Source organism: Chaetodon trifascialis, chromosome 20 (genome assembly GCF_039877785.1).
Source record: "Chaetodon trifascialis isolate fChaTrf1 chromosome 20, fChaTrf1.hap1, whole genome shotgun sequence".
Taxonomy (NCBI): Eukaryota; Metazoa; Chordata; class Actinopteri; order Chaetodontiformes; family Chaetodontidae; genus Chaetodon; species Chaetodon trifascialis.
In genome coordinates, this window is record NC_092075.1 from 2091146 (window position 1) to 2104761 (window position 13616).

Genomic DNA, 13616 nt, shown 5'->3' on the forward strand with positions numbered 1-13616 from the left:
TGGAGACCAGTGGGGACGTGGAAATCTGTCTTGAGTCCGTAGCCGGGAACCGGTAGCCTCTTCTTCTGTTTTCACAACCGTTATTTCTCAAGCACAACCGAAAGGGGAAGTCGCGCGGCTGCAGGCTGTTTGTGTTTGTCACAAATTGTATGTGTGCGTTCATGTGAGAAGGAGCAAAGGAAGGAAGGTAAGCCGCTTTGGTGAAGTACTGAGATGTGTGTGTGGGTTTCTCGCACTGTGTTACTGTATTCACTGTTAGATTCCGTCTGCACGAGCAGCTAGCAGGCGACAAAACGTAATGTCCCCTTGCAGCTTGAGGACATGTTGAACTATGTCCCAGTACAAGAAGGGACAGTCCGTCTTCTGCTGTTTGACTTTGGGTCTTCTCACTGCTGAGGCTCCTCATCGTCGCTGCCGTGTGGCTTTTAACTGGACAGTCAGCTGTTAGCCTGCTGCTAAGTTAGCTTGGACTGTACTTTTTGTTTGCTAATGTTAACACCTGAATGGGAGAAGTAAGTTCCGCTGACTGGTTCCTCGGTTTCTTGAGTTCAGTTTTTCATGTCTTAGCTCCAGTGCAGCTCCTCAGTGCAGTGTCCGTGTGATAATTAGTGTCAGTCAAAGTAGGCCTTTGTCTGTAACTCTGTCACTAGTGGATTTATGTGAAAAAGCACGATGCAGAAGTGGATGCTAAACCTGACTTGCTTGGTTGAAACTCATAACAACTTCACCTCGTGTCTGGACTAGTTGTGCTGATCTTAGATTTAAAGGATAGGTTCACAATTAAGACAACTCTTACACTCAGTTACCAGTTTATTAGGTGCATCTCATGCAGTCTAATGAAAGAATTGTGCAGCAGGGTTTTATAAAACTGTTTTACAGAGGTGTTAATTCAATTGCAGCTGCAGTTTGTGGTGCTGGTGAACTGTTCTGCATTGTCCAGAGAGGTGTTTCTGTTATTCAGTCCACCCTCACTGATATGAATGGTGTGGACAAAATAATAGTATAACACAGTGCAGCACAAACACCTGTCTGAACAGAGGACAAAAGAGCTGGACGTTATACTCTTCATGACGAGAGGATTTGTTGCAGGACTCTTAGGCTGCTTTCGTTTTAGCAAGGTGTACCTAATAAACTGGCAGCTGAGTGCACATGCACATATGTATGAAAGAGTCGTCAGTTACTGTAATTGTTCCATGCTGGTGGTGACGGATCCACTCGTACTACTTATTCTCTCCAGTGCAACATTTCTCCTTCCTGCCACCGAGGCTCAGGATGGAAACACAAAGAGGATGTCATACTAAATACATGCATTTAATAACTTTAATAAAGGATCTCTGTTTGGACTTCGTCAGTGTACGTGTGGGCATGCACTTAAAAAGTGAATCTATCCATGAACACATGAACATAATGTCATTCCAGCAGCATAAGCTGTTTTTAATCCACACTGTCAGAACTAAAACCCCTCAAACATCGTGTGCTCTGTTGTCTTTGGAGAGAAACCAAAATAATCTGCTGTAACACTCTGCGCTTATTGTTCCAGGATGAAACTTAAAGAGATCAACCGCACAGCCATCCAGAGCTGGAGTCCAGCGCAGCACCACCCCATCTACCTTGCAACAGGTATGAGCATGCAGCTCATACACATGCATGCAGAGGCCTGCTGCAGCTGCTGCGACGTCATATCATTTCTATCAAGTCCTGCAGCCATGCATACGGCCACTGACACTGATCTGAGGAGCACAGCATGCATCTCACTTAATGTTCCATCTTGGTCCGGTGGCAAATCACAGGAGAACATGAAAATTATGCTGCATAATTTCCAGCATTATAAAGTGTGTTGAATGTTGTCTGAAAAGCCTTTTTTACTCCTTAGTCGGCACTTTAGAGCATTCTTAAGTGCACGTCTTGGTCATTTGATGAATATGAGCCTGTGTAGCGCAGCAGCATCGTGTGCTATGTGACATCCCTGTGACCTCTCCCTGCAGGAACATCAGCCCAGCAGCTGGATGCCTCCTTCAGCACCAACGCCTCCCTGGAGTTTTTCGAGCTGGACCTGACGGAGCCGTCTCTGGACATGAAGTCGTGTGGCAGCCTCTCCTCCTCTCACAGGTACTAAAGCTGCTGACTGCGCTCATGTTTGACCTTTTTCTCTCCAGTGCTGCTGTTCATCACACACGTTTCGCTCTCCTTTCTCTCTGCAGATATCACCAACTGGTCTGGGGTCCATATGGGATGGACAGCGACGCTCACCCATCAGGGGTTCTGATCGCAGGAGGTGAGAATGGCAACGTCATCCTGTACGACCCGGCGAAGATCATGGCCGGAGAGAGCGACGTGATTATAGCTGAGAGCGACAGGCACACGGGGCCGGTGAGAGCTCTCGATGTCAACCCGTTCCAGGTATGATCCATTTCTCTGCAGGGACTTTAAACTGAGCTCACTCAGGGTTGAAACCAGCTGCAGTGACGTCTTGTCTTCTTTGCTGCAGACAAACCTCGTGGCATCAGGTGGAAATGAGTCTGAAATCTACATCTGGGACATGAATAACTTCGGCTCTCCGATGACACCAGGAGCGAAAACCCAGGTATCAACTACATTTTACATTTTTCTGTTAATTATTGTGTCCTTGCTGTCAAAATGTGATGCTGAGTGTGCATCTGTGTCTGTGTTTGTGTTGTCAGATGATGTCTGTGGACATCAGCTGCATCATCTCATGCATGTAAATGATGTTTTTAACAGTTTGAATGACTGTAACGGACGTATAATGAATATAAGAGCTTGTGTTTTTGTCTTAAAGCCTCTGGAGGACATCAGCTGTGTGTCGTGGAACAAACAGGTCCAACACATCCTGGCCTCGGCCAGCCCGAGTGGCCGTGCCTCAGTGTGGGACCTTCGCAAGAACGACCTCATCATTAAAGTCAGCGACCACAGCAACAGAGTACGCTGCTTCTCCCGCGCTCGGACGAGTCGCACACTCGCTGTCCTGTTGGATTTGTGCTGTCTGCTGCTGAAACAGTCCTGATGTGTGCATGCCTCTGTGTTTAGATGCATTGCTCTGGGCTGGCCTGGAACCCAGAAGTGGCCACTCAGCTGGTCTTGGCCTCGGAGGACGACAGGATGCCGGTCATCCAGATGTGGGACTTGCGTTTTGCTACCTCTCCTCTCAAGATTTTTGAGAATCACACACGGTAAACACACCGAGCACAGACCATCTGTCTGGTTTTTGGCTTGAAGCTGGCCAGGGAAGTCAGAAGTAGTTCAGAGTCAGACTAACACTTTGTTGTTTTTGGTCTTTTAATCGGATTTGTGACAGTAAGAGAAATCTAGAACATTTCCCGCCTCGTTCCATGAAAGTTCATGTGGCTTTTTAAGACATAGCTGCTGTATTTGTGGACAGGGGGGTCCTGGCCATTGCCTGGAGCTTGGCGGATCCCGAGCTGCTCCTGAGCTGCGGCAAGGACAGCAGGATCCTGTGCTGGAATCCAAACACAGGAGAGGTAAATGTTTACTGTAGACGTCTGGTTACAGGTCACTGTTACAGGTCGGATGTTTGCACAACCAAAGAAAGGAAACATGTTCTGCTGCTGCTGAACCATCTGCTCCAACCTGCAGGTGCTGTACGAGCTGCCCACCAGCAGCCACTGGTGCTTTGACATCCAGTGGTGCCCCAGGAACCCGGCGGTGCTTTCTGCCGCCGGCTTCGACGGACACATTGACATCTATTCCATCATGGGAGGCAGCAGCCAGGCGCAGAGCCAGAGACACGCTGACCAGGTGGGATTGAATCTCCTGAGCCAAAAACATGAGTCTTCCAAAGGGAAAATGTTCGTCTGTGTGCTCAATTAAAAGCTGCAAATGAGTCAGTGTCTGCTGTCCTGGAGCTCATTCAGCTGCCTGTGTAGAGAGCTGCTTCACAGACGCCTGTCTGCCGTGAGGACAGCGTATAGATGAGAGGCAGCCTCGATCGATGGAAGGTACCACGAGGAGACAAAGAGGTTTATTTTTGGAAACGCTGTGTGAAAATAACCCGCTGCCCACATTTAAGGCTTAATATTGATTGACAGCGTGTTGGAGATGCTGCGGCAGCTGACCTCATGCGTTCCCGCTGCTCATAAACACGACCTCTGACATCTTCAGCATCGTGTCTTTGTGTCTGTTGCAGATCAGTAACTCGTTTGGGAACATGGATCCTTTCGGAACAGGGCAGACTTTGCCCCCTCTGCAGCTGCCTCAGACCGCCGCCCCTCCAGCGACAGTCACCCCCCTGAAGAAGCCCCCCAAGTGGATCCGCAGACCCGTCGGAGCATCGTTTGCTGTGAGTCTTTGCTCGTCGTGACGTCGAGGTTAGAGTGTCTTTGTTCTGCCGTCCCAGATGCTTGACGTGCTTTTGTTCGCCCCGTAGTTCGGTGGGAAGCTGGTTTCTCTGGAGAACGCCAAGCCGAGCCCTCAGCAGCCTCAGCAGCCCGCCGCTCCCATCGTGCACATCAGTCAGGTCGTCACAGAAACGGCCTTTTTGAAGCGCTCCGATCAGCTGCAGGCCACGCTGAGCGCAGGCAGCTTTGTGGGTTTCTGCCAGGAGAAGATCGATGCGTCTGAAAACAAGTTTGAAAAGACGGTCTGGTCTTTCCTCAAGGTGGGAAATTCAGGACGAGCCTGAGTCTAGAAAATCTGAATAATCTGTCATTATACTTTCAGTAAATATGCTGTCAGTCCTGAAGTTGTGTGACCGTTTCGTGATTTCAGGCTAATTTCGAAAGTGACGTCCGCAGCAAATACCTGGAGCTTCTGGGCTACAACAAAGAGGAGATCGCCTTGAAGGTGAGCTGCATGATCTCGGCTCTATATGACACCTGCTCAAAGCACTTCCTGTCTCGTGTCCCTTTCAGCACATCTTGTGGTAACTGTGATCTTCTTGTTGTCAGATTTCTTCGGCACTAGAGGAGAAGCCTGCTGACCCTCTGCAGGTAAGCTTGCTGATTGCAGGTTCTCTTCTGGTCTGTTACATATGAAACTACAGGCAGGAGATGTTAGCTTAGCGTAGCATAAAGACTGGAAACTGGGGAAACTACTCATTTGCAGACTCCTCTTTGTAACTTGAGTTGTACCTCAGTCGCACCTGTCCTTCCAAAGGTTATTTCATTTTGGACAAGACCAGAAAACATGTCTCTCTTCCTCCATATTTAGGTGGAGGCGCCTGCTCCAGCCAGCCTCCAGCCTCTACCAGACCTCAGCCTCGCGCCTCCTGTCGACACTCCCGAGGCAGCGTTCGACATGATCGCTGCAGCGAACCTTCAGCCGGAAGCCACCCAGGAACCGGACCCCACTCCAGACCCAGAGGAGCCAGCAGCTGATCCAGAGGACGAACCAGAAGAACAGCTGGACCCAGATCTCCCAGAGGATGAGGAGGAGGAGATCCCCTTGGAGGAGGTATCTTCATCTCAGCATATTTTCATTCATTCTGTCTTCTGGCTCAGTTGACGTGTCCTCAAAAAGGCTGTTGAGCTCGTTTCATGTGATGCACCGCACGTCACAGTGAACACGCACAGGTGATCTCTAATTCTGCTTGATTAGACCTTTTCTCAGGACTGTGTGGACGTGTTCAGACCGGGTCCGTCCACAGCGACCTTTCAAACTGAGCTTCATCATATTATTAACGAGAGCGTGTGTCAGTCCTGTGAATTCATGCTTCACTTGAGCTCAGATGTCTTTATTTCATTTGATTCACTGAACAAACACGACAGCTGTTCAGCGTTAAAAGCAGGAGCTGAGGATCAATGCGGTTATTAAAGATCAATGAAATCCAGCTCAGCTCCAAACAGCAGACAGTTAGGGACCAGCTGGGGTACAGTACGTAGACATGATGGGATGTTTATTTGGTGTCCCAGGAGACGACGGCGCCGGTGGAGGAGGAGCCCAGCCCCGCTGAGACCTCAGCTCCTCCTGAGCATCCCGCCGAGGCTCCGGCTCCCTCAGGAGAAGTCAGTCTCAGCATCAGTCAAGGTAACAAGTCTTTGAACGTCTCATGATGTGCAGACAGAGACCTGAGCACGGCTGTCATGTTGCTAAAGCGTCGCCGCTTTTCGTTCCAGATGTGGATGGGTTGATCACACAGGCCCTGCTCACCGGAGACTTCGAGGGAGCTGTGGAGCTCTGTCTCCATGACAACCGAATGGCAGACAGCATCATCCTGGCCATCGCCGGGGGGGCGGAGCTCTTAGAGAAAACCCAGAAGAAGTATTTCACCAAAACACACAGCAAGATATCCAAGGTAACGACGGGGAGGGTTTCCACTGCGCGTCGGGGAGTTCAGCTCGTCATCACTGATAATCTGTGTTTCGGTCCTGCAGCTGATCAGCGCCGTGGTGATGAAGGACTGGCACGACATCCTGAAGACCTGCGACCTGCACAACTGGAGGGAGGCTCTGGCTGCCGTCATGACCTACGCTCAGCCGGAGGAGTTCTCTTCCCTCTGCGGTCAGTTTAGCCTGTTTGAAACACTTCAGCATGAAGTCAGCGGATTATTAGACCGTTATCACTGAAAGTCAAACTCTCTAACTGGGCGTCTCTGTTCGGCAGACCTCCTCGGGGGCAGACTGGAGGCAGCAGAGGACGCCGAGCTGCAAGCCCAGGCCTGCCTGTGCTACATCTGTGCTGGAAACGTGGAGAAACTCGTGTCCTGCTGGACCAGAGCGCAGGACGGAGCCTGTCCACTGTCTCTCCAGGTGTGTTGCCTGAGCTGAATGATTTCCCTTCACCCTCAGAGCCCATCCGATGCGTTCAGTCCTGCTAACACTCTGTGTTTCCACCACGCAGGACCTGGTGGAGAAGGTGGTGGTGCTGCGGCGTGCGGTCGAGCAGACCCAGCGCTCTGGTCCCGCCGCTATCGGCATCCTGCTGGCCGAGAAGATGAGCCAGTACGCCAACCTGCTGGCCTCACAGGGCAGTCTGTCCACCGCCATCACCTACCTGCCGGACAACACCAACCAGGTGTGTGACACAGCAGGCTGAGCTGCACCAGCCGTCTGTAAAGCCTTTACTAAGCCAGCGTGTTCAGTTCTTCATCAGTTATTAGTGATAACGAAGTTGTTTTATTCATACGTGCAAACACAGATGTGTTTCAGAGGTGCTAGCTGAACCCTGCTGCTCGTGGTCATGAAGGTGCAGAGAGCAGGTGCATCGACTAACCTCACCTCACCTTTCTCGTTTGGACCACGCAGGTTGCCGTACAGCAGCTTCGTGACCGTCTCGGTCGGGCTCTGGGGCAGCAGGCGGCGGCTCCGGTGCAGACCCACAGAGCTCAGCCTCAGCTGCCCGCCCAGACCCAGGCTCTGCCCCGGCACCCCTTCGCCCCGATCCAGCCCGCCATGGTGCCTCAGCCCCGCGCAGCCGCTCCAGTCCCCATGCCCACGCCGGCCGCCTCCGCCCCCGCACAGCCGCAGTATTACCAGCCAGTACGTTTCTCTGAGTTTGCACTGTATCACACAAGAGTTCACACCAGGTCTGAGAATTACTCTGCCTCGCTTTCAGCATCAGACATCATTCAATCTGAGGGCAGACTGGTCTTTTCATGTTCTTCCTCTGTAATCTGACAACATACGGGGGGCAGGGTCCAATAGCTCGCTAACAAATCACAAACCTTTCTTCTTCTCTCAGTGGAAAACACGTGAAGCTGCTTAAAACAGAGACTGGATTTCTAAAAAGCTGTCAGACCCCATCCTCATCTCACACTAACTGGTGGAGCTCATTGCTGTTGTGTTGCCGTCATTTCATTGGTTGTTCTCTAAACGCTGTGAAACGTTGGTGAGAAATGTGCTGTTTGTCAGGGGAGGGGCTGTACACCACCAGTATGTGTTTTGGCTCTTTCTGTAATTTGAACCCTTGAACCCCCAACCCCCCCCCCCCCCCCACCTCACCATGCTGCAGCCATCTTCAGTATGTGCCGTGTGTCTCTGTGCTTCAGGTGAGGGCTGCCTCCACTGTCACCTCCTGGAGTAACCAAACTCCCACAGCCCTCCCCAATGTCCCTCCTCCTCTCCAAGTAGGCAGCGCCTCAGACCAGCAGGTACCCCGCCCGCCCACCTGACCTCCACACACTCACACACACTCACACACCTTTGCAGATGTTTGCAGATGTTCTCGCACGCAGACTCCACCTTAATGATTGTGAATATCCCAGACTGTGTTTGGCTGCTGTGGTGCGTTTGGGTAACCTGCCTCTCCTCATAGCTTCCTGTGATGCATTCACTGCCTCTCCTCATAGCTTCCTGTGATGCATTCACTGCCTCTCCTTATAGCTTCCTGTGATGCATTCACTGCCTCTCCTTATAGCTTCCTGTGATGCATTCACTGCCTCTCCTTATAGCTTCCTGTGATGCTTTCACTGCCTCTCCTCATAGCTTCCTGTGATGCATTCACTGCCTCCTCTCAGTTGCTCATTTGCAGCTCTCACTCTTTCACTCTGCTCGTCCAAACGAGCTGCACCTCTCCTGACACGCATGCTGTTCCTCGTTAGCAAAGACAGCTTCATTTCACAGAAGAGCAGATCTGAGACCATCCTGCCCTCTGTTTTTTTTTTTTTACGTCACACGGGGGAAAAAAGCCTTCTAGAGATGCTCCGAGCCGGCCTGAAAGTAAAATAATATTTGGCACATCATATCAGTTGTCACTGGTGAGACTGGAGTGTCTGTCAAAGATCATCTGTGATGGGAGGAACCTCCACTCCACGAGTGTTTTTGTAGTTCCTGAAAAAGGAGTGAGACATCTCCTGATAAAACGACAGCTGATCCATCACAGATAATCTTTTACTCCTGTCACGTCAGGAATTGAATGTTAGAAACTGAAGAGTTTTGAAGGAGGACCTTCAGTGTCTGGATGGAGATGCTAGTAAAAAAACAAACTCATATTTTAGGGTTTGGATCAGGGTGGAGCGTCTCTGCTGGCTTCACCCTCCACTGTAGCTCACATTCGGTCATCAGAGGTCATTTCTCTCTGTTCTGTGTTCAAACATGGCGTCAGGTTTCTTTGTGTGTCTTTGCAGGTGGAGCCTTCAAACCCCATGTATGGGATGCCCCCTGCCGGCTCAGCCACCGCGCCCCCGAACTCCTCCACCCCCGCATACATGATGTCCCACCAGTACCAGCGTAAGTGTTCGACCTGAAGGGCTCGCTCTGCTGTAACATTATTGACCGGAGAGAGAAAAGAGTCGTGAAGCAGCCTCATCTCCTAACAAAGCGAACCCTCCTGAACCTGGTTTAGGTCGCTCTTAGACCTGCAGGTTGGTTTACTCGCTCTGAGCTGAGGAACTAAAGAAAAGAGGCTTTTTAATCATCATGTTACAGAGGCGGGCGGGTAATGACTGCATGGTCGCCTTGTTTCACTCACTCTTCATGTGACTCCTCACATTCATGCTAAAACATCACTTATGTGAGATGAGGTCTCATCAGCAGGTGGACCTCCAGCCTTTCCTCTCCCCTTTAAAACCCTGTCAAACATCTCCTTCTGGACATGTTTGACTCTTCCTCTTCCTCCTCCTCCTCCTCCTCCTAACAGAAGATGAGTGACACGTTGAATGTTTTTCCTGTTCAGTCTTTGTAACCTGAGCATGAAGCATGTCGGTTCACCTGTTCATCAGCACTCCGTCCAGCTGCACGATGCTGTCGGTATAACATGCACCAGTGTTTCACTAACAGCGCCTGTTGTGTCCTGTGTGACCCCCAGCCTACCCCCAGGTCAGCCAGTACCCACCTGGAGGTGGGGGGGTGTCTATCTATCAGCCTCTTCAGTACTCCCCTGCAGCTGCTCCTCCTGCAGAGCCTCCTGGTTTCCTCTCTCAGTACACTCAGCCAGCGCCTCCGGTCTATCCCGGACAGCCTCCCAGCAGCCAGTGCCTGTCCTCCTCTCCTCCCTCCCATCCTCCTTTCTTTCCGTCCTCCTCCTCCTTTTCCGCTCCTTCGTCCTCCGGAGCGTCTTTCCAGCATGGCGGTCCGGGATCTCCTGTGTCGTACATGCCTGCTCCTCCTCCACCGAGCGGAGTCTCAGGTACACGGCTCGACCCCGGCCTGGTTCCCTCCTCTCAGAGAACAGGTCTGCATGGCTCTGATCTTCATCGCCGTCATCCTCCTCCTCACAGGCTCACTCAGCGTTAAAACACAAGCGTGGCCTCGTTTTAACCTTTAACCAGCCGATTTCCTGCAGTAACAGCTTGTAGCGTCAGTCAGTTCATGGCGGCTTTGACATAATTACACAAACACAAAAGATCACTGTCAGCACTTTGATAATTACAGGCTTTTTACAGGGTTTAATTTCATTCACATAAACATTCTGATTTCATTCATAGAAACCTTTTAAAATAATTGATCTAAATTAAATAAACGTATTTAATTCATCGTATAAAATCAGAGTAGGAAGATCAAATTATTATCACGCTGAATTTGACCTTTTCTTTCTTTAATATGATGAAGGCACCATTTAAATCTCAAACAGATGAATGTGTTTATGATGGATCTTTACATTGATCAGTGTATTGATTAGAGTTAGACGCTGCAGGAAGCAGCAGAGACAGATTTGATCCTCGATAGCAAACGTGTTTCATTTTATTAAAAGTCCTGTTTTCTGCAAACGTTTGGGATCAAAGCTAAGAAATCATTTTCTGACACATTTTAAAAAATAAAAACTCATTAGTGTTTGTCGTGTAGGGCCTCAGAATGGCTGGAACGACCCACCGGCCCTGAACAGACCACCAAAGAAGAAGGTGAGTGTCGCGTCGCGTCACATCGTCTAGAACCGTTCTTCATGTTCACATTGTGTTTCTCGTCATTCAGTCGGCTCGGGGGAACTTCACCCCTCCTGCCCCCATCACCGCTCCCATCATGGCCCCTCTGGGCGGCGACCCTCAGGCCCAGCCGGCGTCCTCCGGGGCCCCTCAGGCCACGGTCCAGGGCGCGCACGTTGCCCAGGTCCCCTACTCAGGCATGCACCAGCAGCAGTTCTCCCCTCCAGCCATGAACCCTGCGATGCCCAAGACCAGTATGGAGGGGGCACCAGGAGCCCCCACTGGAGATGTGATACAGGTACTCCGTGTTCTGCAGAGTCTGACATGGGGAGGGGGGGCGTGTTGCTCTGTCGCTGGATTCACCAGATGAGAGCTCTAACCTTCATAATGCAGCCATGAACACATGAAAACACACATCAGACTCCTCTGACCCTATTTAACCCTTCCAGCCTCTGCAGTCCATCCCTGCTGAGAAGATCATGAAGAAGCCGATCCCCGACGAGCACCTGGTCCTGAAGACCACCTTCGAGGGGCTCATCCAGAAGTGCTTGGCTGTAGCGACCGACCCTGTGAGTGTTCCCGACGGAGAGGACAGTTCAGATGATCTCAACCAAGACATCCACAGACTTTTAATCACACTCTGTTTTGTCTCCTCCCAGCAAACTAAGAGGAAGCTCGACGATGCCAACAAACGTCTGGAGGCGCTTTATGACAAACTCAGAGAGCAGACGGTGAGTGTCCTGCACTTCTGCTGTGAACTAACCCTTAAATGTCCGTTTGGTGAAAGAGCGTTTGGTGAATCCGCCTTTGAAAGCTTGTAAGAGCAAATTTAGATTTAGGGTGAGATGAGAACATCGAAATGTTCTTGCATGAGGCCAAATGTCTTGAGACAAATCAGACTGATAATATCTGCGTTTGTGAAGCTTCACAAAGGACGTCTCTAACGTCTCTGTCTGCTGGTCATCTCTGCAGCTCTCTCCCGCCATCGTAGGAGGACTACATAACATAGCGCGGAGTATAGAGTCCAGATCCTACACGGAGGGCCTGAACATCCACACCCACATCGTCAGCAGCAGCAACTTCAGCGAGACGTCAGCGTTCATGCCCGTGCTGAAGGTGGTGCTGACGCAAGCCAACAAACTCGGAGTCTGAACGGGCAGAAAAATCCCAAACTCCGAACTCCTCCGGGTCTGAGAGCGGGGGACGGGGGAGAGCGACCGGTCAGAGGTCGAGCTGCAAATGACGAAGAATTCTGAGATGTATGAAAATCCTAAAAAATTCTTCTATGTGCCATTCATGTTTTCTGACGCAACGCGAACACAAGCCATGCTAACAGTCGCACTCGGTGGTGAAAGTTCGACCTGATTCCAAACGAGCAGAGACGCTGTGTGAAACGTAATTAAAACAGCATATGTGATATCCTGAAAGTGATGCAGCAACGCGCTCCAAAAACACCTGTTTGGATCATTCCACAGCTAAACGGGCTCATAACAGGTGAGAGCATCGTGATTGGGTATGAAAGGGGCATCCTGGGAAGGCTCAGTCACTCCGGAGCGAGGATCCACTTGATTTGATGAAGTTTGACAGTTTGATCACAAATGACTGATTCTGTTTTATTATGTTTTATACAGCGTCCAAACTTTTTGGAGTCAGGCTTGTAAATCCTGAGCCCTGTGCAAACAAAAGCACACGACAACAAAGGGCTCGACTCAGATCGTCAGGAAGACACAGATTCAGCCAATTGGATATGAGAATAAACACAGAGGAACTTAATCAATGGAGCGTTATTAATCAATGAAAACAAAAAGGAAACGGGAGATTCAGGAATTTTAAGGGCATTTCTGTCTACTTGTGTTGAGATGATCAAATTAAATGTAGTCACCGTAAAGAATTAAGCCAGTGTCAATGGATTAGGTATCACTAGCAGCATGCTTTTGCCTCACGACTGCGCGATCATGCAAACAATCATGTTAGAAATATTAGCTTGTTCATCTTCAATATTTGTGCACTGCAACAAAGCTCAGATACACTTGAATCCATAAATATGTAGAAATCTATCCTAGAAGTACAAAATCGGGCTTTATTTTTAACCGTATATGCATCATCGCCTGCATGCGTTCTGCAGTAGACCTGCAAACGAGGCGATAAACAGAATACAGATTCTTATTCGGACGTTAAACTTAAAACTCCCTCACAGACATTTCAAGATAAATTTTTTTTACTTTAATATTTTAAACCCTCTCTCTGCTTTTCTGGCTTACTTTCACCACTGGTGTCACTGCACACAACACGTTGGACCAAGACATTGTCAGTGTGTTGGAAATGTCGATGCAAAGCAATGCAGTTCCTTTCGTCGAGGACGTTTAATGTTGTTTCATTTCATTTTATTTGTTTTATTCTTTTTTTTTTCCAGTGTAATCATGGAGCTCAGCAGAGTGCAATGACTTTTAAAAAGAGACTGTGCTTTTATGGAATTTTAAAGTATGCATGCTCAAACAAACGCTAATGGTCGTCTTTAAAGGCATTTGAGGTTAATTATGTGCTAATTAATCAGACCTCAGAAGGAAACTGGAAGGAGACTTTGTCATTCCAACTACGATGAGGGCTGTCGTCTGAGTGGTCGACCTCAGTTTATGTTGTTAATAAAGGAAAACAAGTCTTTGTTTTAGATTGACTACATGCAATATTTTCAATAAATAGTATTTATTTACAATATGAATTCAGCTGCTTTCTTTTACATTCATGAAATGAAAGATTGTGAGTGAGATTTGATGGTCAAACATGGTTCAGGTGGACTGCAGTGCAGGTGATAAGCAGAGTACACAGACACACAAAGACACACCTG

At 49.5% G+C, this 13616-nt stretch overlaps 1 protein-coding gene across 3 annotated transcripts; it reads left to right on the forward strand.

The window, feature by feature from the left end:
* The first annotated feature begins 8 nt into the window (after positions 1-8).
* Positions 9-13492, forward strand: sec31a (SEC31 homolog A, COPII coat complex component). Of its 3 annotated transcripts, XM_070988913.1 has the most exons (28): positions 9-187; positions 1541-1620; positions 1986-2109; positions 2202-2400; positions 2489-2584; positions 2798-2938; positions 3046-3188; positions 3398-3497; positions 3613-3774; positions 4163-4315; positions 4403-4633; positions 4744-4818; positions 4923-4964; positions 5185-5427; positions 5886-6000; positions 6090-6268; positions 6348-6474; positions 6577-6722; positions 6814-6987; positions 7218-7451; positions 7961-8062; positions 9038-9140; positions 9718-10038; positions 10695-10750; positions 10821-11069; positions 11221-11340; positions 11431-11502; positions 11744-13492. In XM_070988913.1, the coding sequence occupies exons 2-28, from the start codon at positions 1542-1544 to the stop codon at positions 11921-11923; spliced, it is 3966 nt and encodes a 1321-aa protein (XP_070845014.1). In that variant the 5' UTR covers positions 9-187; position 1541; the 3' UTR covers positions 11924-13492. The 3 variants fall into 3 exon arrangements, with proteins under 3 accessions (XP_070845014.1, XP_070845016.1, XP_070845015.1); XM_070988915.1 differs by lacking the exon at positions 9718-10038; XM_070988914.1 differs by lacking the exon at positions 7961-8062.
* Positions 13493-13616: the final 124 nt, after the last annotated feature.

Bases quoted from the DNA above. Each gene is read 5' to 3' on its own strand.
- sec31a (XM_070988913.1), top strand. From the start codon at position 1,542: ATGAAACTTAAAGAGATCAACCGCACAGCCATCCAGAGCTGGAGTCCA. The intron at 3,189-3,397 runs GTAAACACACCG...ATTTGTGGACAG, and splicing joins ATTTTTGAGAATCACACACG to GGGGGTCCTGGCCATTGCCT. The intron at 8,063-9,037 runs GTACCCCGCCCG...GTGTCTTTGCAG, and splicing joins GCAGCGCCTCAGACCAGCAG to GTGGAGCCTTCAAACCCCAT.